Genomic DNA, 26,714 nt, shown 5'->3' on the forward strand with positions numbered 1-26,714 from the left:
ATTTTTATTTGTTTGCATATTCCGGAATCCGAGTTTCCAACTGCGTATCCAGACACTCACCGTCGTCGTTCTCCAATACATATCACTTTCTCTCTCTCTCTCATTGTTATGGCGCTTTCAACTTTTCCTCTCGCATTTTAGAACCTCCGTTATAATCTCGGTCCTTAACGTCTCCATCTTCCACGGCGAGTTTCTTGTTTCTCTTCCTCCTACTTTTCAAGCTCTGGTACTCATCTCTCTCTCTCTCTCTCTCTCTCTCTTTTTGTTATCTTTTTGCGTGTGTTCTCATTTTACAACGTTTTATTCGTTTTATGTTGGCGTTCTTGGATGTTTTTGCGGTGTTCTTGTTGTTGCTTGAGTTGTGGATTTGATTACGTTGTCTTCTGATATTTTTCTTTCTTTTTTTTTTCTTTTTGCTCTGTTTTGTGTGTGGTGTTGTGAATTTTGGCATTGATGTTGGAGTGGAAGCAGAACGTGTGAATTGGATTTAGATTTTGTGTTTTTCTGGAATGGGAAATATGGAGGTGGAACTGGAAGAGAATGATGTTCAGGAAAAGAAGATTAGGATTGGAGTTTGCGTGATGGTAAAGAAGGTGAAATGCGACGCCAAGCTTAATCATGTCCGCATCTCACTCTGAAACAGAACTCTATTTTGTTTGCTTATCATCTTACTCTGTGAACTTCTGCACTGCATAGGTGTCCTCGTCGCCAATGAGACAGATATTAGATAGATTGGAGGCCTTTGGTGAATTTGAGGTACGTCGTTTTTTAATCATCCAACCGTGTTTCTTATATTTGCGAAGTTCAAATCTCCTACAGTTGCTACAAGTTTCATTGCACGCGCTAGTTTTTTCCCTCCCTGTTATTAATGAATGACAGATGGACTATGAAGACCTAGTTGTTTAAGAAATGAAGTAGTGTTATAATTTCTCTTTGGCAGTGTGGTTATATCTCATATCTTGTAGAGGTTTGCGAAATTAAGCTTTCACTGGTGTATATTTGCGGAGATTTAATTTTTCTGATTGTATTATAAGTTTATGCTTTTGCGGATGTTTATTTCTCATTGGTCTTTTTCATATGTGGACTGATTGTAGATAATAGTATTTGGAGACAAGGTCATTCTTGAAGATCCAATAGAGAGGTATAGTATATGGTTACAACCAGAATATAACTATTTTGAGGTCGCGTATTCAATTTTTTTCATCTTTGGTTTTGTATTATCGCATGTATTTCATGAGAAAGGTTAGCTGCTATTTTGACCCTCTCCTTTCTTATAACCATGAGCAGACTCTTCATCACTTACTTGGTACATTGAGAAGTTTTACATTCTCTTGCCAATATTTAACCCGCCACGTGCTAAATAACTTGTTCTACTCTGGCCAGTGAATATCACATCTTTGGCTATGGATTTACTGTTCAAATTGTGATGCTATCTTGAACGAACTTCAGACAAGTAGCCTTTTGGAAGGGAAAAGATGGGCTACCGAAGTTTTAGCTACTTCTTGGGGAGTTTGGACTGAAAGGAAGAGATGTTTTGATTTTTTAAAAGAATAAGTTAGTGGCATACAGATAGTTGGGAATATATTCACTTAAATATTACTTTACGGGCTTTTTGATTACAAAAGAGAGAACATATATCTTTTAACTTGCGGTTTGTTTAATTACAAAAGAGAACATAAATCTTTTCGCATTATTTAAGGGGTGGAGATCTTACTAATTTGAAGGTCTCTTCTCTTTCCCTGCCTTCCATTTTGGGGATAGTTTTAATCATTTTAATTTAGCACGTGTATATTCACATATTTCTTTCTTTTCTTTTTTCCAAATTATTTCTACTAAACATTGGATAGATTATTCGTTTCTACTAAATAAACATTGGATATATGCCATGGAGGTGAAATTTTAGAGTTTGAGGTCTTAGACATAATAGACATAATAACTCAGATAGTGTGCATGTGTGTTGCTGGTGAATCAAGCTTACTGTACTTGATGAATTATTAGATTCTTCTTGTCTATACGTTTAACTATCAGAATTCTTGTTTCAGATGGCCAGATTGTGATTGCTTGATTGCCTTTTACTCCAGTGGCTATCCATTGGAGAAGGTTGAAGAGTATGCTGCTCTTCGCAAGTAAGCTTTACTCATTTATTAAGTACATTGTGTTCATCAATAAATTAGTTATCAGTGCTTCAGCCATGCTAGTTCTTGCGAGTATTGACAAAGTCTTCCTGGGCCTTTTACTGCCGAAGCAGACATCTCCTTTTCCAGAATAATTTAGAAAAGATTGGACCTATCGTTTGAAATTTTTTGGTTGTATCAATTCCTCTTCTCCCCTTTGAAGCTAATTGTAAAAATTTAGTCTCGATGTAACTACTTTCATTTTCCTCTTAGAATTCCACACTGTAAAAATTGAGTTAGCTTCAAGGAGTATGCAAGTTTGGCAGTCATTGACATCATCCACAAACTTTTGTTTGCGTGGATGTGGGAATGTCTCTCCTAATGCTTTATATATTCATATGAGCCTAAATTTTTCGTCCTTTGACATCTAGAAGGTTGATTACTTCCTTATAATGCCTTTACATCAATGGAATATTCAATAATATACTCTCATATTCAGACCCTTTTTGGTAAATGAGTTGGAACCACAATACCTTCTTCATGACCGAAGGAAGGTTTACCAGGTATGCCTCTTTGATTTGTATCATTTTATGCTATTTCTTTTACATCTGTTAAATACGGCAGTTTTTATGTGGTGCTTTGTCTTAAGTTATTTAGTATGTTGTTGGTCATATAATCCGTTAATCTTTCTATTTGACTTTCACAGAGTTACTGATTTTACATGCTTAACCTTTACTGATTTAAGGAGCGTGAATGTTTCTTCTTCAATAAAAATTATTCATTAAGATGGGAGAAAATGCAGAGGAAAGGAAGTATCAGGAATATCCTCGCCCCTAAAGCCAACTGAAAAGGTGGTTTTATAGAAGTTCCCATTGCAAAACACTTTAAATGATTGTAGTGCCTAAAATCTTAATTCACTATTTTATGGAAGAAAGAAAAACTACTGTTAACTATTGAAGGATTCTCCTTAAGTTAGGAGATATTTGTGTAATTCATGAGTTTGTATACAAGTTCAGAATAAATGGTATCTATTCTGTTACTCAGCTTGAGCTTGAGGGGAGTGTCAAAAGATATTTGTATAATCCCATTAAATAAGCGAAGTAGTTGAAATTAAGATTTATTTAGCCTGTCTCCCTTTTATAAAAGGGACATGCAATTCTCTAAAAATTAGTAAGAAAACAGCAAGCTAATTTAGACTTGCAGCATGGTATCAAAGCATAGCTGTCATCAAAATCCTCATTCAACAAGACCCTCAGACTTTGCTGCTCAAAACAAAAGAAGTTGCTAAAAATTTTCAGCCTCTACAAGGAGATTGCAAAATGGAAAAAAAAAAAAAGGGGGAAAAAAAGAAAACCGCAAATTGATTTTTTTTTTTCCAGCAATCTGCAAATAATATTAAGTCCAAATATCCCCGACTTCCTCTGCTGCTCAAAGCCCCAGCAATCTGCAAATGTGTTCCACCAATGGACCAAAATTATTCTCTCTGTTCCACAAGCCGCAAACCCACCAAGTTCTAGCCTCCATGATCAGAGTCTTACTTCTTTCATCGTGAGCCTTCATAGCTGATCTTCGACTAAATATATTTGGAGCCTTCATAGCTACCGTTGACAAATTTATTCGGAGGCTTCATAGCTACCGTTGGAAAATTTATTCAGAGCCTTCATAGCTACAGTTGGAAAATTTATTCAGAGCCTTCATAGCTATAGATCATCCACTTGGACCAAAATTATTCGAAGCTTTCATAGTTACTGTTGAAGTTTTTCCTTAACGTTGGAGTTTTTTCCTTAACGTTGGAGTTGCGTTGTCGAAGTAGTGCAATCAATATTGCACATAAACCTATTCAGTCCAAGTTGAGTAATAGATATATTCATTCATAGCTTGAGGGAGAGTGTCGAAGGATTCTCCTTAAGTTAGGAGATATTTGTGTAATTCATGAGTTAGTATACAAGCTGAGAATGAATGATATCTATTACTCTACTTGAGCTTGAGAGGAGTGTTGAAGGATATTTGTATAATTTGGGAAGTGGATGACCTCCTTAATTTATATGATCGGATTATTATTTAGATTTAGTTACCTATTATCTACGGATTATTATTTAGATTTAGTTACCTAGTATCTAGGAATTATTATTTAGATTTAGTTACCTAGTATCTAGGAATTATTATTTAGATTTACTATTACCTATCTAGTAATTCTCTCTTTTATAAAAAGAACATGTAATTCTCTGTATTAAAAAAACAGCAAGCTAATTTAGACTTGCAACATTGACTTGTACAGGACTACAAACAAAAAAATTGCTTGAAGAAGGCTCGATAGGAGTAGGTCATAGGAAAAAGTTCTATGGGCCCTTGGACTGGATATTCCTGTCTGTTGATGATTTCCATCATTCTTTCTTCCTTGGTTTGTTGAACGTTGAGATTGAATGGTTAATTGCTCCAGTTGGGGCACCGCTGTGCATACGAAGCTTGTAAATCTAATTGGATTTATTGTTCTTTTTCTTTGAACAAATACTTTGTGAAAAATTGTTATTGGTAAGTGATAATATTTGAAGTTTATCTTTAAAATTGATGTCACACTGTTATGAGAATTAGATGCATATCACTCCATACATGAATTTATTGATGAAAAAACTAACTATTGCATGAGTATTTTGGTGGTTTGGAATTCAAATAATAATAATTAATGTTGCGTTCACTTTTGGAATTAAGCGCCTCGAAACGTTTGGAATTTCTGTTCCAAGCTATGCCCTTGTGAATAGAGAAGTGCCATACCAGGAGGTGGAGTATTTTGTTGAGGAAGAAGACTTCATTGAGGTTAATGGTAACCGATTTTGGAAGCCATTTGTGGAGAAGCCTGTTGATGGTGAGCTTGCATCTATGATTTTCTTGTTTTCTTTTACTTTCCATTTATCTTTTTATAAGCATGTGTATTGCGAGTAACATTTAGGATTTTGGTAACATACTTTCACATATATCTTAAATTTTGATTCAAAGAGAGCCTAAAGTTTTACTTATGTTGTTTACATCACATCTTAAACATTTTTATTAGCTTCTTAAATTTCTCTTTATAATTGTAGGTGGCCAAAAGAATTTGCGTTGGTCAGATATTTTAATAGAATGATTAGCCACTGTGCTATATTTAGTGGCAGAAAACTCGTATGCAATACTCGTAGGACAAAATTAAAAAGAAAAACTTCATATGAAATTTAATATCCTAAGTGATTGATATTAACTTCTGAACCAATAGTTTTCTCCTTTGACTATTAGGTTAATAGATGATGATAGCGGCATCAATATTCAAACTATGATGGATGTTTCAAGAGTATATGTTTATTTTTATTCATTTTCTAATGTGATTGTATATTGGGTACTGTCTTCACAGAATTGTAATTGTTTGATGGAAAAAAAAAAGCTTGATAAGTGAGTTCTAGCCTTCCAGTTTCTGGATAGGCATTGTTTATGGGTTGGAAAATGAGATTGAAGGGGAACTCTATGTTCATGTGGAAGTCCCCAGGTCTATTCTTGAGGGTTGCGTTGGACACTTTTCTCTCTGATGACAGTAATTGGCTGGGAAACCCTTTTGAGAGGACGAATTCTTTAAAAAGGTTAGAACACCGTTGAAGGGGAAATTTTAAGATGGTCCAGAACTATAATCATACTGGAATCAGTATATCAATGGTTGTATCCATCAGTGTACCTATGTTTTCTTCCTGTGAAGGAAAAAAGTTGCTAACTTGAAGGATTTCCGATGTGTTGGTCTTCTTGTTGGTCCTTAAAAATAAGTCATATTATTGGTCCTCGTAAATTATATTTGAGATGTGCCAAGTAGGTAAACAAGGTGATTTTTCTCAAGGTTGACCTTGTAAAGGCCCACATAGAAGACATTTGATGCTATTTTGTAGGAAAAAAAAGCTTTGGAGTTTGGTTTTAAGTGGTGGACATAGAAGGTCTTGCGCAAGCTTCTAATGTCTTGGGCTTGTTTGTTACATTTATAAAAATACAAGGCCTTCAATATTACAAAGAAAAGTAAGAAAAGCCAAAATAGCTAACAAAAGTATTTTTGACCTTTAAACTATGTTGTGTTTTCTCCTTTTCATTTGATGGCTCAAATTACATTGCCCTGTATTACTTCCATGTTTTTTTTTGGAAGTTCTGTTTATTGCTTTCTAAAACCAATATTCTTTTGCAATTATTTTGTAACCCTTATCACTTAACTCTACACTTGAATTAAGAAAAAAAAAAAAACCTGTTCTTTCTAAAATGGTCTGTTCTCTTATTTAGATCCTTTAAATACTCTATATAACTTTAGATTTTAACCATGAAAGTTTCTAGTAAAAATATTTTGATATATTTTCATACAAGACGCTCTCTAAAAATATTTTCCTGAATATCCTTCAGCAAGTGTTTTCTTCTCCTTCGTACAACATCTACATTGTTTCATATATTGCTTTGTTATTGTGCAATTCTTCTTTCATAGTGATTTACCGTTTCTCATTTATCATTATTTGAAGGGGATGATCATAGCATAATGATATATTACCCCAGTTCAGCTGGTGGCGGTATGAAGGAATTGTTTAGGAAGGTAAGCTGTTTTGTTGAAGCTATATTTTATGTTACATGAATATATGAGAGAATCTTAACAGAAAACAAGTTTAATTTTCCTGTTCTGCATTGCATATAACCTATTTCCAAGTCATTGGCGTTGGTAGAAAAATTAATAGTTCTAGATTCTGTTCCAAGATATTAAGAGGTCCTTATGAAGGATTAATTCTTTTGTGATTTATTCTAATTGCTTAACTTCAGGTTGGTAATCGGTCGAGTGAGTTTCATCCAGAGGTTAGAAGAGTAAGGCGTGAAGGCTCATATATATATGAAGAATTTATGCCAACTGGAGGAACAGATGTCAAGGTTCTGTACATTTTCTTTCATATGTTTACCTATTGAAATTTATTTCTTTCATTGTTTATGTGCAAGTTGAATCGACATCTTCTCCATGTTTTGGAAATGTTGAATACTTTCTGAAGTTTATTTGTTGAATGTTTTTCAATTTCTGATGTCACAGTTGGTTGATCCTATAATTCCTCGTTAATTGGGGGGCGGCATAATAATTGTTTCACTGTCTTGTCCAATGGTTGTAGGTTTACACTGTTGGTCCTGAATATGCCCATGCCGAGGCACGCAAATCTCCCGTTGTTGATGGCGTTGTTATGAGAAATCCTGATGGAAAAGAAGTAGGTGGCGTGTATTATATTTTGTAGGTCATTTAATTTACAGAAAAAAAAATCATTTACCCTCTTCTACACTTTGATTGGCCGTCTTTATCTTTTTCTCCGTGGGTTCTAGTTATGCTGCATGCTTTTATCTTTTTATCTTTTTATTGTTATTATTATTATTTTATAAAAAAGTTGTTAAAGTCTTAAAAAAAGAAATATAGAAGGAACATATCCTTTTCTAGTGGAATATGAGAAGATGAATTTTTGTCCCTTTTGAGCAAGTAGTTCTCAAATATGCATGGAATAGGGATGGACAATTCTTCAGTTACATGGCTGCATTGTTTCTGCTATCATAATTATTCTCTTTCTTATTTCTTCTTTAGATAAGATACCATTTCATGAAGACAATAAAATTATGAAAAACTGCCAAAGGAGTTGCAAAAGCATTTTCCAAGTGGCATGCATGGACCAAAAGGAATAATTGCTAATGAACTTGGATTTAAGATTCCGGAAGAAGCTGAAACAACTGTAGGTAGATCTCTCTTCCAACAGTTCTGGCCCTTGAAACGATGATCACTTAACAGTTGCTCTATAAATTGACTGGTCTTGTATGGACTTGGGAGGTTGAAGCTTTAGCGGCACAGTAAATTCTTCCCAAGTTTGGATGGGAAGGGGCAGAAAGGGCAGAGATGGCTCGTTGTTCCCCATGCAGATAAACATCAACTTACCAATTTAGGTTGAGGTTAGAGTTTGGTTCCTTCACCAAATTCTATAATTTTTGCTCAAGTTGTCAAGACTGAAGGTCAGAAAAAAGAATTTTCTTTTTTTGGGAACAGAAGATTTTCGCAATTGGTTGCATAAAGCTGTGGTGAGCCTTCAGATCTCTTTTGATGAGGAAGCTGAAGGGATTTCACTGTAAACTTGGTAGGGCTATTAAAAAGCTAGGTTTTATCTTTGCAGAGGTCCCGCAAAGAAAAGCAAAAGTTGGAATCCATCAGTGTACTCTATTTAGAAGACCTCATTTAAATCAATTTCCCAATCGTCATTTCTAGACTCTTGCATGTCTTTGACCGAGGTATGGTTGTGGACAGTTTACCAATTACTGGAATCGATGAGCATTTTACCTAGCTGCCTGCTTTTACTACCTTTTACTTTGAAGACCCAATAACTAAAAATGAGGGTATTCACTTATAAGAGAAAAAAGATGTTGGAATATGGGAGCTTGAAGGCTTAAGACTCTTTTCCTGTTAACCTCATTTTCAAGATTTAAACTATTCAACTTCTGCTATGTCTTCCTTTGTAGTTCTATTTGGACGGTTAATATACCAATTAAAATTAAAGATTTTAGTTTAACTTGATTTCTAAGTGGCTTGACAAGATCCTAGCTAGAATTCCTAGCAACGTTCTCTCCGAACTGTTGCAGCCCCTACAAGAAGGATGGAAAACATACTAACCATTTTCATTTACTGTCGTTTACTCTGAAGATCTAACTAAAGCTTTTGGTGGAATATTTTGTTGGAATGAAATATTAGAATTTTCTGAAGAGATGGAGAAGCTCCTGATGATGTTTAGGATAATGCTGTTTCTACTTTTCATCTTGGTTAACTTCGCAAGCGGAAGTTAATAATTATTGTACTTCTATCATTGTAGCCAATTGGAGACTTCTACTGTGGTCTCTTTTGGCTCATCCATATACTTCCAGTTAAAGCTGCTTTATGGATTATTTGATTTAAAAGACGTGGGAATCTTCCAAGGGATGGAGAAAGCTCCAAGTGGTCATGGGATATTGTCATTTCGAAGGCTTCAAAGTGCTCTACATAATGATAATAGTATTTACAGTACTTGGATCATTGCCGCCACATGGAGATTCTTCTATGATCTCTTTGGCTCATTGCTATACTTTGCTTTTTTTTTTTGTTCTCCCCCTTCGGAGGCTGTTTCCTTGACCATTTTTTAAAACCTTTTCATCAATGAATAGTTTTTTTTGGTTAAAAAAGAAAAAGATTGTTGAGTAAGTTAATTGATATTACAAGAGGTGTTGAGCTAGCATTTACATCCACGATCATTCAAGACATATTTATATATTACTCAAAAAAAGAAAAAGAAAAAAAGAAAATAAATAAATATATATATATATATATATATATATATATATATATAATGTACCATATATCTGTATTTTTCCAGGTGAGATATCCTGTACTCTTGACTCCTGCCGAGAAGCAAATGGCTAGAGATGTTTGTCGTGCATTTAGGCAAGCGGTAAGTTGAATAAAATTTGATAATTTAATTGATCTTTGAAATAATTGATATCATTCCTCTCTTTTGCTCTCTCTCTCTCTCTCTTGATTGCTTTACGTGATAGAAACTATTTATATTGTTCAATTGTTCATCTTGCCTGCTTGAACAACCCAAAATGTTTAGTAGTCTGGTGGCTATTAACAGATTTTCACAATTTTTTAAGTAGAATGTGTTAGTTTTGACATTCCTTAAGTTTTCTTAACAGGTACTTATGAGCTCTGTTTTTATTTTTTTTCCTTAAGTTGGGAAACTATGTGTCGCAATTAATTTATTTTTCAGTTTTCTGATTCCATCTCCCTTTTCTTTTGCTTTTCAAACTAATAATTTATTAAGGTCTGAAGTATGGATGGTTGGATTGCGTATTTGACTCCCTCATTTCAAATTCCTATGAAATGCTTATAGATGAAAACTTTTTTATATTTGTACAAGAATTAGCTCCTTTGAATATAATTTGTTGTAGTTATGTGTTCAAGAAACTCCTATTACACAGACCTGCACAGCCACAACCGTTGTGCGTTTGTTCCTTCTTCCCTAAATTACTTTTCGGTGTAAATTTTTAACAGCTGATTCTATTTTTCCTTTATTTCTGCAGGTTTGTGGATTTGATCTTCTACGATGTGAGGGCCGCTCATATGTTTGTGATGTAAATGGATGGAGTTTCGTTAAGAACTCTCACAAGTAATGCTTTATGCTTTATATCTCATTTCTAGAAAATTGTGATAAATAATATCGTACTTCAACCTAATTTTTCAATTGGTTCGGCTCTGTTCTGAAACCTTTTATACCTCTATTTACAACCTGCTGCACCGTTGCATTAATGTTCAAATCCTATAATATCCAAGGTAAAAGGGTTAAAGATCCTTCTGAGTCATCATCTAGCAGTTGAGCTGTGTTTGAGAGAAGACTTTCATTAATGCCAAGGGGTAAGGAATCACCCTCGAGGGCCAAGGGGCCTTACTGAATCTCCTTTGTTATGATCAAAAGCACATCAGAACTACACGAAACTTGGAACAGGGTTCACCAAGAGGGGCCAAGAACTGTAACTTTGCCCACAACTCATTTAATCTAAAGTAGGAATTTTGAATTCTTTTTTCCCAGACATTTTTCCGAAATCAAATCCTCCAGGCTCTTAGAGTGCCACGAGAACTTAACACCTCTGAAACAGACTACATAGCAGCTGCATTGTATCCATCTAAAGCAATGTTTGTTAGTTTCATTGATAGTATGAAACTAGGGGAAGAAAGCTAAGCCTCAGGCCAAGTGACTAGCTCCGTTTACCTTTTGAATCTTTCTAAAGAAAGCCTCTGTAAAGTTATTTTTGGAACCTCATAAAAAAAATTGTTTGTCTGTGGAATCGAACTCCTTAGCGGCCATGAAAAATGAGACATTATTAATAGGAAGATTACAGAATAGTAGTTTGAATAGGGTGATGCTTTCTCCTTTAGAATAACGGTGGTCTCTGTTAAGTGGAAGCCTTTAGTAGAAGCTAAGGGTATTCATGGTGTACTCTATCATGGTGAAAGGTGATTAGATAACGTGGTCAAAGGGTGCTTGCTGGTTCTTTTTTGTTACATTTTTTTTAGTGGATTGGAATCTAATCAGTAAGTTACTATGCTAACAGAATGATAAGCCGAATGTCTGAACGTGAATTAATTTATACAATTTGAAGAACATATCTGTATGTGAGAGTTTTCTTTCATGAGCGATGAGATTACCCACCTTCATAGACGCTAGATGAGAGGTGTCTGGAGAGACGATCATATTTGTTATATCTCAGCCCTTCGAGATGCCGGCTCTAATTGACTAATTTGCTAAGCTATCACTTATTGTACCTTGCCTTTTAAAATCATTTCTGGTGGTTGGTTGTAATTCAAGTTGCTTAAAGATTTCAATAGCATTCAACCTTTTCAATTGTGTTAATAATTTGGCTATATGCGAAGGAGAATGCTCAAATCACTGACATCTTTTACTGTGCTCACTGTCGTTAATACTAAAAATCATTTTTGTTTTGGCAAATAATACACTAATATTTGGTGAGTAAGTGCAGGTATTATGATGATGCCGCTTGTCTTCTCCGAAAGATGTTTTTAGATGCAAAAGCTCCCCATCTTTCTTCAGCTATTCCTCCTACTTTACCATGGAAAGTCAATGAACAAATTCAGGTCTCTGAAGGATTGACTCGTCAAGGAAGTGGTATTATTGGAACATTTGGCCAGTCTGAGGAATTACGATGTGTAATTGTTGTCATTCGGCAGTATGTTACAATACTTTGATTTCTCTCTGTATACAAAGTATCAGTTCTGTATGTCTAACACAACTTACATTTTATATCGTCAGTGGTGATAGAACTCCCAAACAGAAGGTGAAATTGAAGGTTACCGAGGAAAAGCTACTCAACTTGATGTTGAAGTATAATGGAGGGCGTCCAAGATCTGAGGCAATATATTTATATCTATATCCTTTTTCTCTTTCGTCCGACTAAACAAAACCTTTTGACACCTATTAAAAATCATTTTGCAGACAAAATTAAAAAGTGCTGTGCAGTTGCAGGATCTACTAGATGCCACCAGAATGCTTGTACCTCGTACTAGGTATCAGACTGCAATTATATAATTTTATCAGGGCTTTATCCCGAAATTTTAGCATGTAGTCTATCCATGTATATTTCTCTCTATTTTCTCATCAATGTGCGGTTGATAGATTTATTCAACTGTTTTTCAATTTATCAAATTATTCGCTGAAATTAAGGGTCAATTATCATTACCAATTATCTATTCAACAAGATTCAAAGAATGCAAACTATCTTTTCCATTTTGAGGTTTTCGTTATTCGAACATGCATCATACTACACTTTTTATATTTATGTGTTTGTCATTTTTGTAAGTAGGAAAATGAAAAACCCAACATTATGATGAATTTACTTACCAAGATATTGATTTTGATTTAAATTCTTAAATTATTTGTGGACCGTATAGACCAGATCGAGAAAGTGATAGTGAAGCAGAAGACTTTGAGCATGCAGAGAAGCTTCGTCAAGTTAAAGCAGTGCTTGAGGAGGTTTCTTTCTATCTGTTTAATTTAAGGTTTTAACTTAGCAGTGTCTGTTTTCATATTCTTTCAATAAGAAAGCTAAAACTTTCATCAAGGTAATGAAAGAATAAAAGGGCATCGAAAAGAGCCCCACAAAAAAGCCAAACTAAAGCAGTGTTTCGTCTCATTGGTATTATTACAGGTCTGACAACTTTTGTATGAATCCTATATCAATTTCATCCTGTCAAGTAGTTTTAGGAGGCAAATATAATAAGACATTTAGTTGTCATTCACTTGTATGAATGCAAAATGCAAAACATCTTGTTGCCAACATTAGTCAATGCAAACACGTGGTTACCTGCAGTACCTGAACCGATCTGTAAAATGATAATTAATTATTTGGATCTCTAGGCATATATTTGACATGCAAAAAAAACGTAGTTTCTTTTTCTTTCTATTTTTAAACTTCACACTTCAGGGATACGTTCAGACATAGGGGACATATAGACAAGTCCACCTGAAAAAAATGAGAAGTTTTTTAATCAACCCAACCCATTTCTTATTTTATTATGGTCGGCCTGAGCCCCACAATTTAACTCAACCCTAAAAGTCCATCTGAAAGATTAAAGAAATTGTGAGGAAAGGTTCATGTCACTTGCTGTGCTTCTGCAATTATATTTCATTTGTTTATGTTTGTTAAGAAAATGAACCCTCAACATGTTTGAGTCCTACTTCTTTAGAAGTTGACAGGTTGCCATTAGACGTCATATTTGTGTCTTGTGCACCTTAATGCCTTGCTATGCTATGAGATATGAACGACATACCTCCCTGCCCCAGCCCCACCCAAACATATTTTTCAATTATTATTAGATTTTATGATGCAGACTGCATCTTCTCCCTCTTTTTCATGCTTTTTATTTATTCATTTTTATTTTATTTTTATTTATCCAGGGTGGGCATTTCTCTGGTATCTATAGGAAGGTTCAGCTGAAGCCACTAAAATGGGTTAAAGTTACAAAAAGTAATGGTGAAGAGGAAGAACGGCCTGTGGAAGCTCTCATGGTTCTTAAATATGGAGGCGTTCTTACACACGCGGGCCGGAAACAGGTTTTGATTCTCAATTTTGAACCAAACTGTTATTTATTATAGTGTGGCTGTGGTATTTCTTCAATTTGTGATCTTAAAATGTCAGTCTTGTAATGCACATACAGTTCCTCAGTTCATGTAAACATAAAAACATTTCTGGTCATAGTTTCGTCACTTTTCGTGTCTGTTTCCATTTTTTTGCAGGCTGAAGAACTTGGAAGATATTTTCGCAACAACATGTATCCAGGTTAGAATTATGAATATATTTTTATATAATAGACCATGTACGGGGAAATAATAGGTTATTGATATAAACATTTGAATTAGGTTTGTTTTTTTGAGCCTTATAGTAATGGTTGTTGAAAATATTATGAGCATTGTATTGGCTTAATCAACCTTTTACTGATATTATGGCCTATGGGATAATCTTTGAGTTTACATTCTTCCTCTTAATTCTTCTCTATAGGTCCTTACCAACCATTTAAAATCATGTAAATACTTGGGTTTCATGTTGCATTCTAGTTTGTTAAATCCAAGACACCAGCTATCTAGGATGCTTTCTCACTTTCAAACTCATTATCATTTTATTAGGGATTTGAAAAAGAGCCAAATGTAAGAGGTATTATGACATGGAATTCTTTGCATCTCATGTTAGATTTCTCCCTAACCATGTATTCCACCCGTTTAGCTCCTTTGATCGGCAATATTGTACTGGGACATTTTTGGACTTAGCCACTAGTAGATTCTTAGGTACACCACTTGAAGGATATCACTTGTAAGCCAAAAATTCCCCTGCAGAAGATCTTTGTCGAAAGAGATTTGACACCATTTCTCAATTGTGTCGCATACTCCACAATAGATATCCATGGCCTTTCGAGACTTGGAGCATTTTTAGGCTGATAGATATTCATGTTCTTTTGAGACTAAAAAGAACACCCTCTCATCATTCAATGGATTTTTTTTTTTTTTTTTTTTTTTTTTTTTTTTTTTTTTTTTTTTTTTTTTTTTTTTTTTTTTTTTTTTTTTTTTTTTTTTTTTTTTTTTTTTTTTTTTTTTTTTTTTTTTTTTTTTTTTTTTTTTTTTTTTTTTTTTTTTTTTTTTTTTTTTTTTTTTTTTTTTTTTTTTTTTTTTTTTTTTTTTTTTTTTTTTTTTTTTTTTTTTTTTTTTTTTTTTTTTTTTTTTTTTTTTTTTTTTTTTTTTTTTTTTTTTTTTTTTTTTTTTTTTTTTTTGTATTTGATAGCACTTGAGAACTGCTGGAGTAGATATTATAATTTATTGTACCATCACTAAACCATGGAATGTTGATCCACATTTAATGTGGACCAGATTTGCACATGGTGTAGGTTGCGCTGCTAGGCATGAAATTAGGATATTCTTTATAATGTCTTCTAAGATCTGTTGAAGATTTTGCTAGATTAGATGGTAATGCAGATATTACATGGTCAAATAAAGATGAATTGCTTTGTCTGTGACATATCTGTAAATGATTGACAGCAATAGCTTTTGTATTTGCATTGTCTTCTTGATCGTTTTCTACTCTTATTCAGGTGAAGGTACAGGTCTGCTTCGCCTCCATAGTACATATAGGCATGATTTAAAAATTTATAGCTCAGACGAGGGCCGCGTTCAGGTAAATTACTAGGGAAGCTATTTTGTTCAGTATAAGTGCAGTTGTTTTCTTTTCTTTTCTTTTTTAGCATTATTTTATTAACTATTATTATTATTTCTTCCCCTCAAAAACTAGATATTAATCTTCAATAAGAAGAGGTAGAAGTGCATTTTTTGTTTCTTAACAGAAACATTTTTCTTCTTTCACGTATTGTCAATTTTTTTTTTCTGCTTCTGAATTGTTTATGAACTTTGTCCAACCTGTTCTTAATATGTGGGTTGTCTGGATAATATCCATTCGCAGATGTCTGCAGCTGCATTTGCCAAGGGTCTCCTCGACCTAGAAGGTCAATTAACACCAATCCTGGTTTGTAGCTTTCTCTCAATGCAGTTTGAATGCCTATTACCATTGGGATTATCTAGCTCATAATGTCATCTTGTTGAAGGTTTCCCTTGTTAGCAAGGACTCCTCCATGTTGGACGGACTTGACAATGCCAGTACAGAGATGGAGGAAGCCAAGGTAGTTGCTCGACTTTAGAATGGGTTAGATCCTAGGATTTTCAGAAACGAAAAAGAAAAGGCAACAGTTTTGAAATATAATATTAGTCAATTAATTTCTATGGTTTTCATGTTAAATTTGCATTTAAAATACAATGTTAAAATGATATTGGACATACTTTCTTTTTTGTGTTTATGATGGTTCCTTTATATATATATATATATATAATCACATATGCTCCTCCTAGGAGAAGGTAAAGGAACCAATGGATATGAATTTAAACCAAACATACATTTCTAATTTTTCGTTATGATATTTGGAAAGAACGTTCAAATCAAACTTTTTCATCCTATTGTATGCTTAAAAGTGCAGTCAATTCATAAAATTGATGGTCATCACGTACAAGGATATTTTTCTCCTTTTTATTTCTTCATTCTCAACCACCTAATAGAATGTTAAAATTCTACAAGGTTCCCGACAATTAAATATTGTAAGACCTGAAAGTTTTCCTGTGAAATTAATTGGATATTAGAAAAGGGGGAAAAAGTCAATTCGCTCAAACTTTTGTATTTTTTCTTAGACTTGAAAGTTTTCCCGCGTGTGTGTGTTTCAATGTATCCTGTGGAAAGTGGCAGGGTGTTAAGATCTTATGTACGTGTATCCCAACCTAAGTAATGCACTTTCAAAAGTTAAATCCCTTTTTTTATAGATGTATGATTTTTTTTTTTTTTTTTAATGCATGGTTCTATTTTGATTTGATTGTCAAAGAAAATGTACTAGTTTAATCCCTTATTCTAGTTTCTTGATTTTATGGTTTTCTTTCATATTTTAATTTTATGGTTTTCTTTCATATTTTACAAAGGCAAGGTTGAATGAGATCATAACATCGGGTGCAAAGATAACTCACAGCAACAGTTTAGCGGAATCACCATGGATGACTGATGGAGCAGGACTGCCTTCCAATGCCTTTGACCTTCTACCCAAATTGGTAATTATTATTATGAAATATCCTGTTATGTTATCGTTGTCAATTTTGTATCCAAAGGTCATTGTCAATTTTTTTAAACTATAAGAAAAAATTCGCATGCTGTCATTTATCCATGGTTTAAGCTGTAAAATAGTAAGAATAATTTTACTTAAATGTCCTTAGTCCTCTTTTACTCCTACGTATTCATGGCTTCATTCTTTCCAGGTAAAATTGACTAAGAAGGTCACTGAACAAGTGAGATGCCTTGCCAAAGATGAAGATGAAGAGATTACAGAGGCAAGTTTGTACGACATAGTTCTACCTTATGATCAAGCAAAGGCCCTCGGTAAAACCAATATTGATATTGATCGTATTGCTGCTGGATTACCTTGTGGCAGCGAGGGATTTCTTCTCATGTATGCTCGCTGGAGAAAACTTGAAAGAGACTTGTATAATGAACGGAAAGAGTAAGTACTGACTCGTACCATTTGTTATGCTGCCTTGACTAGTGAAGCAAGAGCGAAGAGAAAAGTTTATGGCAGTTTGAAATTATGCCGCCATCTTTTATTAATCTCATACCGTTTCAACTTGATGAGGATTGCTTTAGACTCATACAATTTGAACTTGATGAGGATTGCTTAGGCTAGGAGTATTAATTTCATATGAAAATGTTGCAATTATGTGGATTTCATTTTAACTACCATTTCAAATCATCTTGCAGTCGCTTTGATATAACACAAATCCCTGATGTTTATGACTCGTGCAAGTAAGTTTTCTTGTTTCTTCCTATTTTGACTTGTTTATTAGTACCGACTATACTTGCTTCAGTCATACATAAGTAATTAAGGAATTATGTGGTAGGAATATTCTTTAGTAAATAACATCACACCTGAAGTAAATCTAGAAAAATCCCTAGATAACAGTAAATCTAAATAAATCCATAGATGCTAGGTAACAATAAGGGATTACTCAAATATCTCCTAACTTAAGGCTCATCCTTTGACACTCCCTCAAGCTGAGTTGTGTAGATATCATTTATTCTCGGCCCAGATACTAACTCATGAAGTAATAAGCTTTCAATAGGTGTTGATTTGGTGATGAAGAGTGTTCATTTTTGTAGCAGTCTTAACTGAAAGTATATTTCTCAGTGTCTTGACCTTTGATTTGTATGCAGCACACGACTCATTTTCACTTCCAACTCTACAAAAAGAAAAAAACATAGTTTTCACTGTACTTGTTCAAGAATCCAACGCAGGGAATTAATTTAACGCTGCTTGCTTTTCATGTTATCCCAATGCTTCAATGTTTCCAATGCATGCCATTACTTAAGTGAGCATAGTGCAAAATGCAATCAGATAAGGTTTGCAGACTTGACAGCTGATATGAATACTTAATGAATTATGGAGATCAATTTAGTTCCTAAATATTAGTAAAAATGGGTGTTTACATTTTCACCAATACATTGCATGAAAAAGAACCAAAACCAGAAAACAACGAAAGGTTGAGAAAGAATGTCTGTAAATTCTTCCATTCCTCTCACCAAAAGAAACTATTGAGAAACTCCGTTTAAAGTAAGCGACAAAGTCTTCTTCTTATACTCTTAATATGTGAACATACGTCAAGATATGATGAACAGATTTGCATTTGGCTATTTACATGGAGTTTTTATATAATATATATCTTCTTCTGAGAATGTTTCTTGATTGACTAACTGACAGATACGACCTCTTACATAATGCCCATCTTAATCTGGAAGGATTGGATGAGCTCTTCCAAGTTGCTCAGGTACAATTCCCAAACAGTACATTCGAATGCCAAAACTTTTCACAACTTTGTAATCTTTGAAGCGCTAATGCATCGACTAAAGTTAGCATGGACACGAGATCCATCAGTTACCTGTTTAAATTGACTACAAGCACTTATTGGTGTCCAGGCTGTGCATGGTCAATCTGACAAAACTTAGATTCTAATATGGCTCTAGGTCAACTTTGAATAGTATTTTGACTAGATAGGTGCCAAGTTATCTTGCATCTTGTGATTAATCACTGATCTTGATACTAGGTTAGGTGTCATACCAAATGCGGATGGGTTGGACTTAAAATGATTACATATTTCAAATAGTTGTATCTTGTGCTAGATTTACTATTATTTTGGGTCATGCTACATATGCAACTGCACCTTGAAGAATATATATTCAATGTCTTGTCCAGATGTTGAAAAGTTGCAAGTCAAACTAATCAATAGTTGTGCTATTTCAAACTTGACTCAAGGAATTATTGATGTCATATGGTTTCAAACTTGCTTTTCATATGCTTTGTTCACGAGTTTAGTTTTATCCAACACGTTTTACTCCTTTACCAATGCTGTTTTACATCGTCTGAGCATTGACTTCTATGGTCACGTTAGCTAAAGTAATTGGTCCATTTTTTTTGCAGTTACTTGCAGACGGTGTCATACCAAATGAGTATGGGATAAATCCAAAGCAGAAATTGAAGATTGGCTCAAAGGTTAGCTTCTCTTTCTTATTCTTCCCTTTATTTATTCCTCGTTTTTTTTTTGGGGTGGGGGGGACATTAATAGATCTGTTGAGGATAAATCCAAAGCAGAAATTGCTATTGATTAGAGAATGTTTCTGAAAACTGTTGTACAAGACCTACTTGAAAACTTGAATTCAGGCTGAATCATTATACATGACCTACTTTGAAATTATTATACGAGACCTTATTATAGAATGTTCCTGATCTCCAAGGTTTTAAGTTTGGCCGAATCTGGTTTAGGTTAGAGAGAGAAAAAATAGATCAGTTGTCAAAATTATTTAGTATCGCGGATCTTTATTAGGGCCTTATATCAATTGAAGGTAAGCTTCCTGTGACTTGGAACTTGAGTAGAAAATTGTTCTCCATTTACCAACTTTATACTGAAAAATAAACTTTTTGTTGGCATTTGAAAAGTTGCTATAATAATATCTCACTTCTCCTTGGAGGAGGATTAAATAATAAACCGTACTGGAAAATAACCCAAAAGTTGTTTAAATAATAATATCTCACTTCTCCTTTCATTGAATAACTCAAATATTGTTACGAAACCCCCCTACTAGTCTTGATTACAACGAACATATAGAAATTTGTCCAAAAATTCCGACAATAGAGATTAGAAAAGTTGGAGTTTGATTTTCTAATTTCTTAACGCGAGGAAAATTATTTTGGGAGTCCAAAACAAAATTCCATTTTTTTGAACGACTTCTCTATGTCACTCACAATTGTTAGTTCATGTTTTATTTCTAAAATGTGAATTAATGAACATGGGACATTTAAAAATAAAACTTTGTAGAACTCCATTATTTTAAGTGGATACAAAAGATAAGTTTTGGTACATGGGTGTTGTAGAGTGTTAACACCTTCCACAAACAAATGACTCCCAAATTCAATTTGATTTATGTAGACCAATTTTTTATTCTTGTAAATGGGTGACCAATCCTACCTTCAACATGACTAATGGCGACTCCAAAGTTTTTTCAAAGATTCTAATGTAGAATATTAATTTATAGTTAGATAACACTGATATTTATTTACAGATGGCTTCAATGTATTTTTGCTCCATGAGGATTGGTTACTTCTTAGATATATATATATATATATATATATATATGAATAATTTGATTAGATGATCAATAGTTCGAAGTATTAAGATCTTTTAAAATTAAACTTAACCCTGTATTATCCTTTTCCTTTATTTCTAAATACTTCTGATCTTTAAAGTAACAATGATATTTATCTGCCAAATATGACTTCGTAGTTTTATAAGAACATTGATTTATAATAATAAAAAACCAAGCATGCACATATCTGACAAACAAAGAACCTGTTTCCTGCAAAATAAAACTCAGTCTCCCATTCAACATCCAACCCTGGTCATCCACGTTCAACATTTTGTCCAATGGAAGTCCTTTTTACTTTTGAGTCAATAAACAGCAGCCAATACTTTTTTACCTGAAAATTTCATACTTTTGCTGCTAGATTGCTCGCCGTTTGCTGGGTAAAATTTTGATTGATCTTCGGAATGCTCGTGAAGAAGCAATTGAAGTTGCAGATTCAAAGAGTCATCAAGACCATTCGAGGTTAACTGAAAAGAAAGATGTAGACAATCTATTGAAGCCTAGCAGTAAGAATGAGGACATGAGAAAATCCAACACACCAAGTGAAATATCGATGGACCCAGATGATGATGATGATAAAGAGACCAAATATCGCTTGGATCCAAAGTAAGAATTGGGACACTGCTTCATATTTCTCTTAAACTCTTACAGCTTGACTTAATTGTTTCGTTCTTTCCTATCTTTCAGTTATGCTAATGTAAAGACTCCTGAACGCCATGTTAGGACGCGACTTTACTTTACGTCAGTAAGTATAACAATTACAAAATATAAGTTATTCATTTGATTAAATCTTGCATTATGGGAATCCCATATGTTGATCGCTATTTTTATCCCTTGATTGATTCAAACGATGGCCAACTTTTCATGGCATTGATGAGTTCTTCGTTTTCTTTTTCTGTCAACATACAAAACAAGATGGTTATTTGAACTGTTCTAATGTTTTCTTTAGCTGAGCATGTGGAAAGGAGGCCTGATAATTATTGCCTCATGATCTTTGTTTGATAGCCAGGAATGTAGCTGTTAAATGTTAATCAAATGGTTTTGGGAGGGGCAATCTCTTCCCCTGCCCTGAGATTGTTGTCTATTATTGTTCTTAGTATACACGCTCAGGTTTCTTATCAAAAAAAAAAAGAAAAAAGAAAAGATCAAATGGTTCTTTTTGTCAAAACAGTTATTTCTTGCAAATCGTTTGTCTCTAGCTTCCATCTGGATTATCCTTCTTGTAGAGGTAAAGTTGTTCAACTCAACTCCCAACTTGACACCCTTCTTTTACTAATCCTTATATTAGTTTTGTTGTTAAAGCTTATCTGTGGTCATCTTACCTTCATTTTTATACTCTTCAAGCAACAAACTTTTGCTTACTATGGGTTCTATTCTTGACAGTGTTATTTACTTTTTTCTATTTCATAAAATTTAGCCAAGCTTGTTTTGAAACTTTTTTTAATGTTATGAATCATTCTTTTTCGTCACTCCACATGTGCATTTGATAGTGCTCATATTTAACCATATTCGTTTGAATGACAGGAATCGCATATCCATTCTTTGATGAATGTGATCCGTTACTGTAACCTTGATGAATCTCTTGTTGGAGAGGATAGCCTTGCCTGCCATAGTGCTTTGGAACGGTTGCATAAAACCAAGGAGCTTGATTATATGAGTTATATTGTACTCAGAATGTTCGAGAACACAGAGGTAATTGTGAAGTGAAATGTAATACTTACGTTCAATTTCAATCCTTGTTAGGTTGCACATGATTTCTGTTGGAGCAATATTTTTAGACCTACAACTGATGTTTCAAACAACCACTTGCTCCAGAAATTAGCCTGAGGCTTTTCTGAGTGTGGGCTTCTAGCAACACTGCATCTTGACTGTAAAAGAACCCATTTTTTGCAAATTTTGCTTATGAGAACTAGAGAATTAGGGGCTTTTTGGAATAACTTTCTAAATGCTTCAAAATCCTTTTTTAAACACTTAGAAACCAGGCCTAAATAGTTGTTCCAATTGCAAGGGTGCTGCATATATGAGGTTTAATGAAGATTCATAGTGCTAGTGCTAAAACCTACTTCAGTCAACCATCTTTTTTCCCCATTCATGATTTCTTTCGAGCTTTTCAGTTTTAATCAAACACGGGCAGGTTCAATAAATTAATTTTCTAACATTATCGGTGTTGCTTGAATGACATGCGGCATATTTGGTTAATCAGCTGTAGTAACACATGGTAAATTAAGTCAGTTGAGTGCTAGTTGGTCTGGTTATGTTGTTTATGAAAACAGTGAGCTACATTCTTCGATTGGTCATTCAAGGTAATAAGGAATGAGATGTCATTTACAAAGCCGGTAGTGTTTAAGGGTTATACAGGTCTCCCACCTTCCTTGTGACCCTCAAGTCCTGCTTGATATCCATGTCCATTCAAGGTCGGACTTCTTGCCCATTGTGCACTCTGATGGCCCTGGGCCTACATCAGGCCCTCTTCATCATAATAAATTCATGATTTGTGTTTCTTACTGAAAAAAAAACGAAAAACAAAACTCTTGTGAGGCTGATTCGTTGATTTCAAATAAACTGCAGGTGGCTTTAGAAGATCCTAAAAGGTTTCGCATAGAGTTGACATTCAGCCGTGGTGCAGACCTGTCCCCCTTAGAGGTAATGTAACCGTACCGATAACAAACATCTAAATGTTAAGTTCACATGAGGAAAGTATCTTGTGTAATATATTCTTCGTTGCTTCTTACTTTCATTATTCCATGTCTAATCTGTGCCTTAATATTAAAGCACGTTCAAATAAAACTGATTGATTTTATAAACTGGGATAACATAGTGGTATAAATGTCTAATTTCACTTTCCCTTGTGCAATTGAGAACAGTGTTAATTTTACGAGATATGATTCATGTAAGCTGGCCATTGATAATAGAAACTAAGGTCATGTTTAGAAGTGATATATATGGAAGTGATTTTGGAATGACCAAAATTATTCCAAAATCACTTGAGGCATGCCCAAAAGCACTAAATGGGCATGACAAAAGTGATGTTAGTTATTCCAAATTACTCTCAAACATGCCCTAAGCATCACTGGGTTCCTAACAGAATTTCCTATGGTTTCCAGTTCAAACTAAGCTAATGTTTCAATCTTGTCCGACAGAAAAACGATAGTGAAGCAACTTCATTGCATCAGGAACATACGCTGCCAATAATGGGTCCAGAGAGGCTGCAAGAAGTGGGATCGTGCCTAACGCTAGAAAAAATGGAAACAATGATGCGTCCTTTTGCAATGCCAGCTGAAGATTTTCCTCCGCCATCAACCCCTGCTGGCTTCTCGGGTTACTTCTCGAAAAGTGCCGCAGTACTCGAGCGTCTGGCAAACCTTTGGCCTTTCCATAAACACTCTACTAATGGAAAGTAAATGCTTCTTTTATCCCTTCATTTTTCAAGAAAAATCAATCTTCTGAAAAATTGAATCTTTTATGGAAGTTCAAGAAATTTTTTGGCATTTCTCCTTTCTATATATATTCGTTAGATGTGTGAATTTTATCTTCCAAGACTCCCTTTGAGATTTATTTTCAACATTTCTTATGGAGCCAAATTCGGTATCTCATTTGGACGAGGAAGTGGATAGAGTTTGGAAGGTGAAGCTTCTTTGCGAAACAAAGTTCCTTGAAAGGAAGACTGCCAATAATCAATGGAGCTTTCAGAAGTATATTCCAACTTGGATGGGCCGACGTTAATTATCTTGATTTCATTTGATGCATTAGTTCTTTGTTAAATTTTGAAATTCATTATTTGTTATGAGTTCGGGTTTTTTGAATTTCTCTTTTACTTTTTTTTTTTCATTCCTTTTGTAGTTTTACCCTTCTAACCATAGTCCGTTAAAAAACTAGCCAGCTACATTTTGAGTTTTATTATAGGGTTCAACAACAAAAGAAGCTTGTTGAACCCGACCATAACAGACAGGTAGTCTAACCCATCTTTCACCTACCCTCCGTATGTCAGTCACTGTAAACAATGATGTTTTCTTTTAAAAGAAGTTTGTGTTTCTTGGCCTTTTACTTTCCTCTGAAATTCTCATTTGTTATGTTTAGTGTATTGATTCAATTTCTTACGTGGTTCAGGATAAATTTAGCACTCTGGGCATCTATCCATGCACGAGATAACCTTCTTTTCTTCTGTTTCTTTTCTCGTGGATATGCACAAGGTATAACCTTCATCAGTCAATATTAGTATAACTTGAGTTGAATTTATTAGGTGAAGTTGCATAGCACCAACTTGCTCAACGATGGGTCCCCTATAACCCATTTTACACGTTGCTCCATTACGATTGAGAGGATTTTGGAACAAGAATATGCGCTATTCATTATCAAGGATCTACCAACTCAAGGCTTTTGTTGGATTTAAGCTTAGTATCTAACCTCTCTTAGCTTTTCTTTAGGCTTTTTTTCAGTTTATGGTGATGGTTGAAGCAATCAACTACCTGAGGCCAACCCACTTGGGTAGATAGTATGCTCTTTGTCCAGAAAAAAGGAACAATTATAATGTGTGAATGAGAAGTATGAATCTTGTTAAGGTGGTGGAGTACTTACCTAAAGATGCCAATCTAAGTGGGTTGTTGAGTGTGGTCTAGAGACTACCTAGAAGGAGAAAAAGATTTCTTAAAGATTTTACAGCAGGAGAGGACACGACCTGAATATATAGTTTCATTTCTTGTGCCCATTAAGGTAAAAATTACCCTTCACTAATGGGCATCTTCTTATAATAGACCCAGACCCAATTATTTTGTTGAGCATTTAAATACCATTCAAAAGTTGGATTGTCAGAAAGGAATTACTGTCAGAGTTCATTGATAACAGAGAAGTTATTCTTCATCTTATTGTGTGACAAAGATTGGAGAGAACCTATAGAATTAGAGTTTGTTTAATGCAAAAGCAATGATTGGATTATGGTAAAAAAGTGTCGATCCAACAGCAATGAAGGTCCAACTAGAAGATAAAGAGATTATGGTGTTTGGTGCCTATTTCAAAGTTGCTCGATACTATTTTGATTTTGCTTGATATGGCTATTTAAGTGCCTACAAAAATATTTTAAATGGTAAAGAAAATAGAGAAATTGGAAGTAATAGCTAGAAAAAAAAAGTAATCGTTAATCTAGGACTCTAGATTTAATGGGAAAATTATCATATATTTTACATTTAATAGTATTTTATATGGTTGCAGGTGAAATAATAAATAACTATATCTAATGCATTGTCTGTCTCTCTTCTGCACTTAAGTTTTGATCATTGCAATTTAGTCCAATTGCGTATCTTTTTAGCCTCAAGTTTTCTTTATTGTATTGGTATGGTAGTAGTTAGCAAGAATTTGTTGTCATGTTTTGACCCCTCAAAGAGATAAATATTCAATTTTCACCCCCAATTGTTTGATTTTGTTTAACTAGTTGAGGTCGTTTTATTGGGCCCTTATTTGTCGGGATTTCAAATGAGCTTAGGAAAGATTATTTGAAGTTTTCAACTTGTTTAGGTGTCGAATTAGTTGAAATTTTTTATAATTTCAAGATAAGAGTTTCACTAATTTCTCCACCTGTTACAAATACTAACATTTTACTTCTTTTCTTTTCAAGAAAGTTAAAATAATAAATTCAATAATATAATTTTAAAGTTTGATTATATTTTTTTTTTTAGACTCACATAATTAAAATAAAAATAAAAAATAGAAGGTCATCCAATATAAAATTATTTTAATTTAATCACATTTTACTTTAAAGTTTTTATGGCTAAGTCAAGAATGTTCATATTATTAGTATGGTTAGAAATTATTAAATTTATAAATTAAAAAAAAAAAATTTGTTGTGGCCCACTACACCAATATTCAAATTCTATAGCGAAAGAATACATCAACTATTTGAAAAAGACAATATTTATTAAATTCCATTCAATTGAAACAGTTAATTATATGATAGTTTTAATTATCATTTAAAGTAAAGTTGATTATGATAAAAATAAAAAGTTAATTAATATTTAACTTTAATGATTCCAATATCCCAATGTTCTCCTTTTATTCGACCTAATCTCTACTTTTGTTTTTCTTTTTTCCTTTTTGATGAATAGCTTACCTCTTTCTTAATTTCGTTTAATTTTTTCTTAATCTTATAATGCAATATGACTCATTCTTTAATACTTTCAATTAATACACATGTTGCCATAACTAAAGGCTTTTTTTTTTTTTTTTTATTAAATACATAACTTATGATAT

The 26,714-nt window shown here is 33.8% G+C and overlaps 1 protein-coding gene and 1 long non-coding RNA gene across 3 annotated transcripts; both read left to right on the top strand.

Annotated features, from left to right (window-relative positions):
• On the top strand, nt 1–24,514 carry LOC111455571 (inositol hexakisphosphate and diphosphoinositol-pentakisphosphate kinase VIP2-like). Of its 2 annotated transcripts, none has more exons than XM_023097286.1 (31): nt 1–226; nt 472–620; nt 697–756; nt 1,095–1,141; nt 2,043–2,126; nt 2,614–2,677; nt 4,824–4,977; nt 6,626–6,696; nt 6,918–7,022; nt 7,253–7,345; nt 9,515–9,589; nt 10,221–10,306; nt 11,676–11,882; nt 11,966–12,065; nt 12,149–12,219; nt 12,604–12,685; nt 13,610–13,765; nt 13,949–13,991; nt 15,292–15,374; nt 15,657–15,719; nt 15,799–15,873; nt 16,715–16,840; nt 17,045–17,286; nt 17,541–17,585; nt 18,538–18,604; nt 19,255–19,326; nt 20,836–21,080; nt 21,162–21,219; nt 21,999–22,166; nt 23,043–23,117; nt 23,615–24,514. In XM_023097286.1, the coding sequence occupies exons 2-31, from the start codon at nt 510–512 to the stop codon at nt 23,873–23,875; spliced, it is 3,189 nt and encodes a 1,062-aa protein (XP_022953054.1). In that variant the 5' UTR covers nt 1–226; nt 472–509; the 3' UTR covers nt 23,876–24,514. The 2 variants fall into 2 exon arrangements, with proteins under 2 accessions (XP_022953054.1, XP_022953062.1); XM_023097294.1 differs by having other exon boundaries at nt 472–593.
• LOC111455601 lies at nt 2,684–4,607 on the top strand. Its single transcript, XR_002712607.1, has 2 exons — nt 2,684–2,965; nt 4,393–4,607. It is a non-coding gene; the product is annotated as an uncharacterized LOC111455601 (long non-coding RNA).
• Nucleotides 24,515–26,714: the final 2,200 nt, after the last annotated feature.

Source organism: Cucurbita moschata, unplaced genomic scaffold (assembly GCF_002738365.1).
Source record: "Cucurbita moschata cultivar Rifu unplaced genomic scaffold, Cmos_1.0 Cmo_Scf00002, whole genome shotgun sequence".
In the NCBI taxonomy this organism is placed as follows: Eukaryota; Viridiplantae; Streptophyta; class Magnoliopsida; order Cucurbitales; family Cucurbitaceae; genus Cucurbita; species Cucurbita moschata.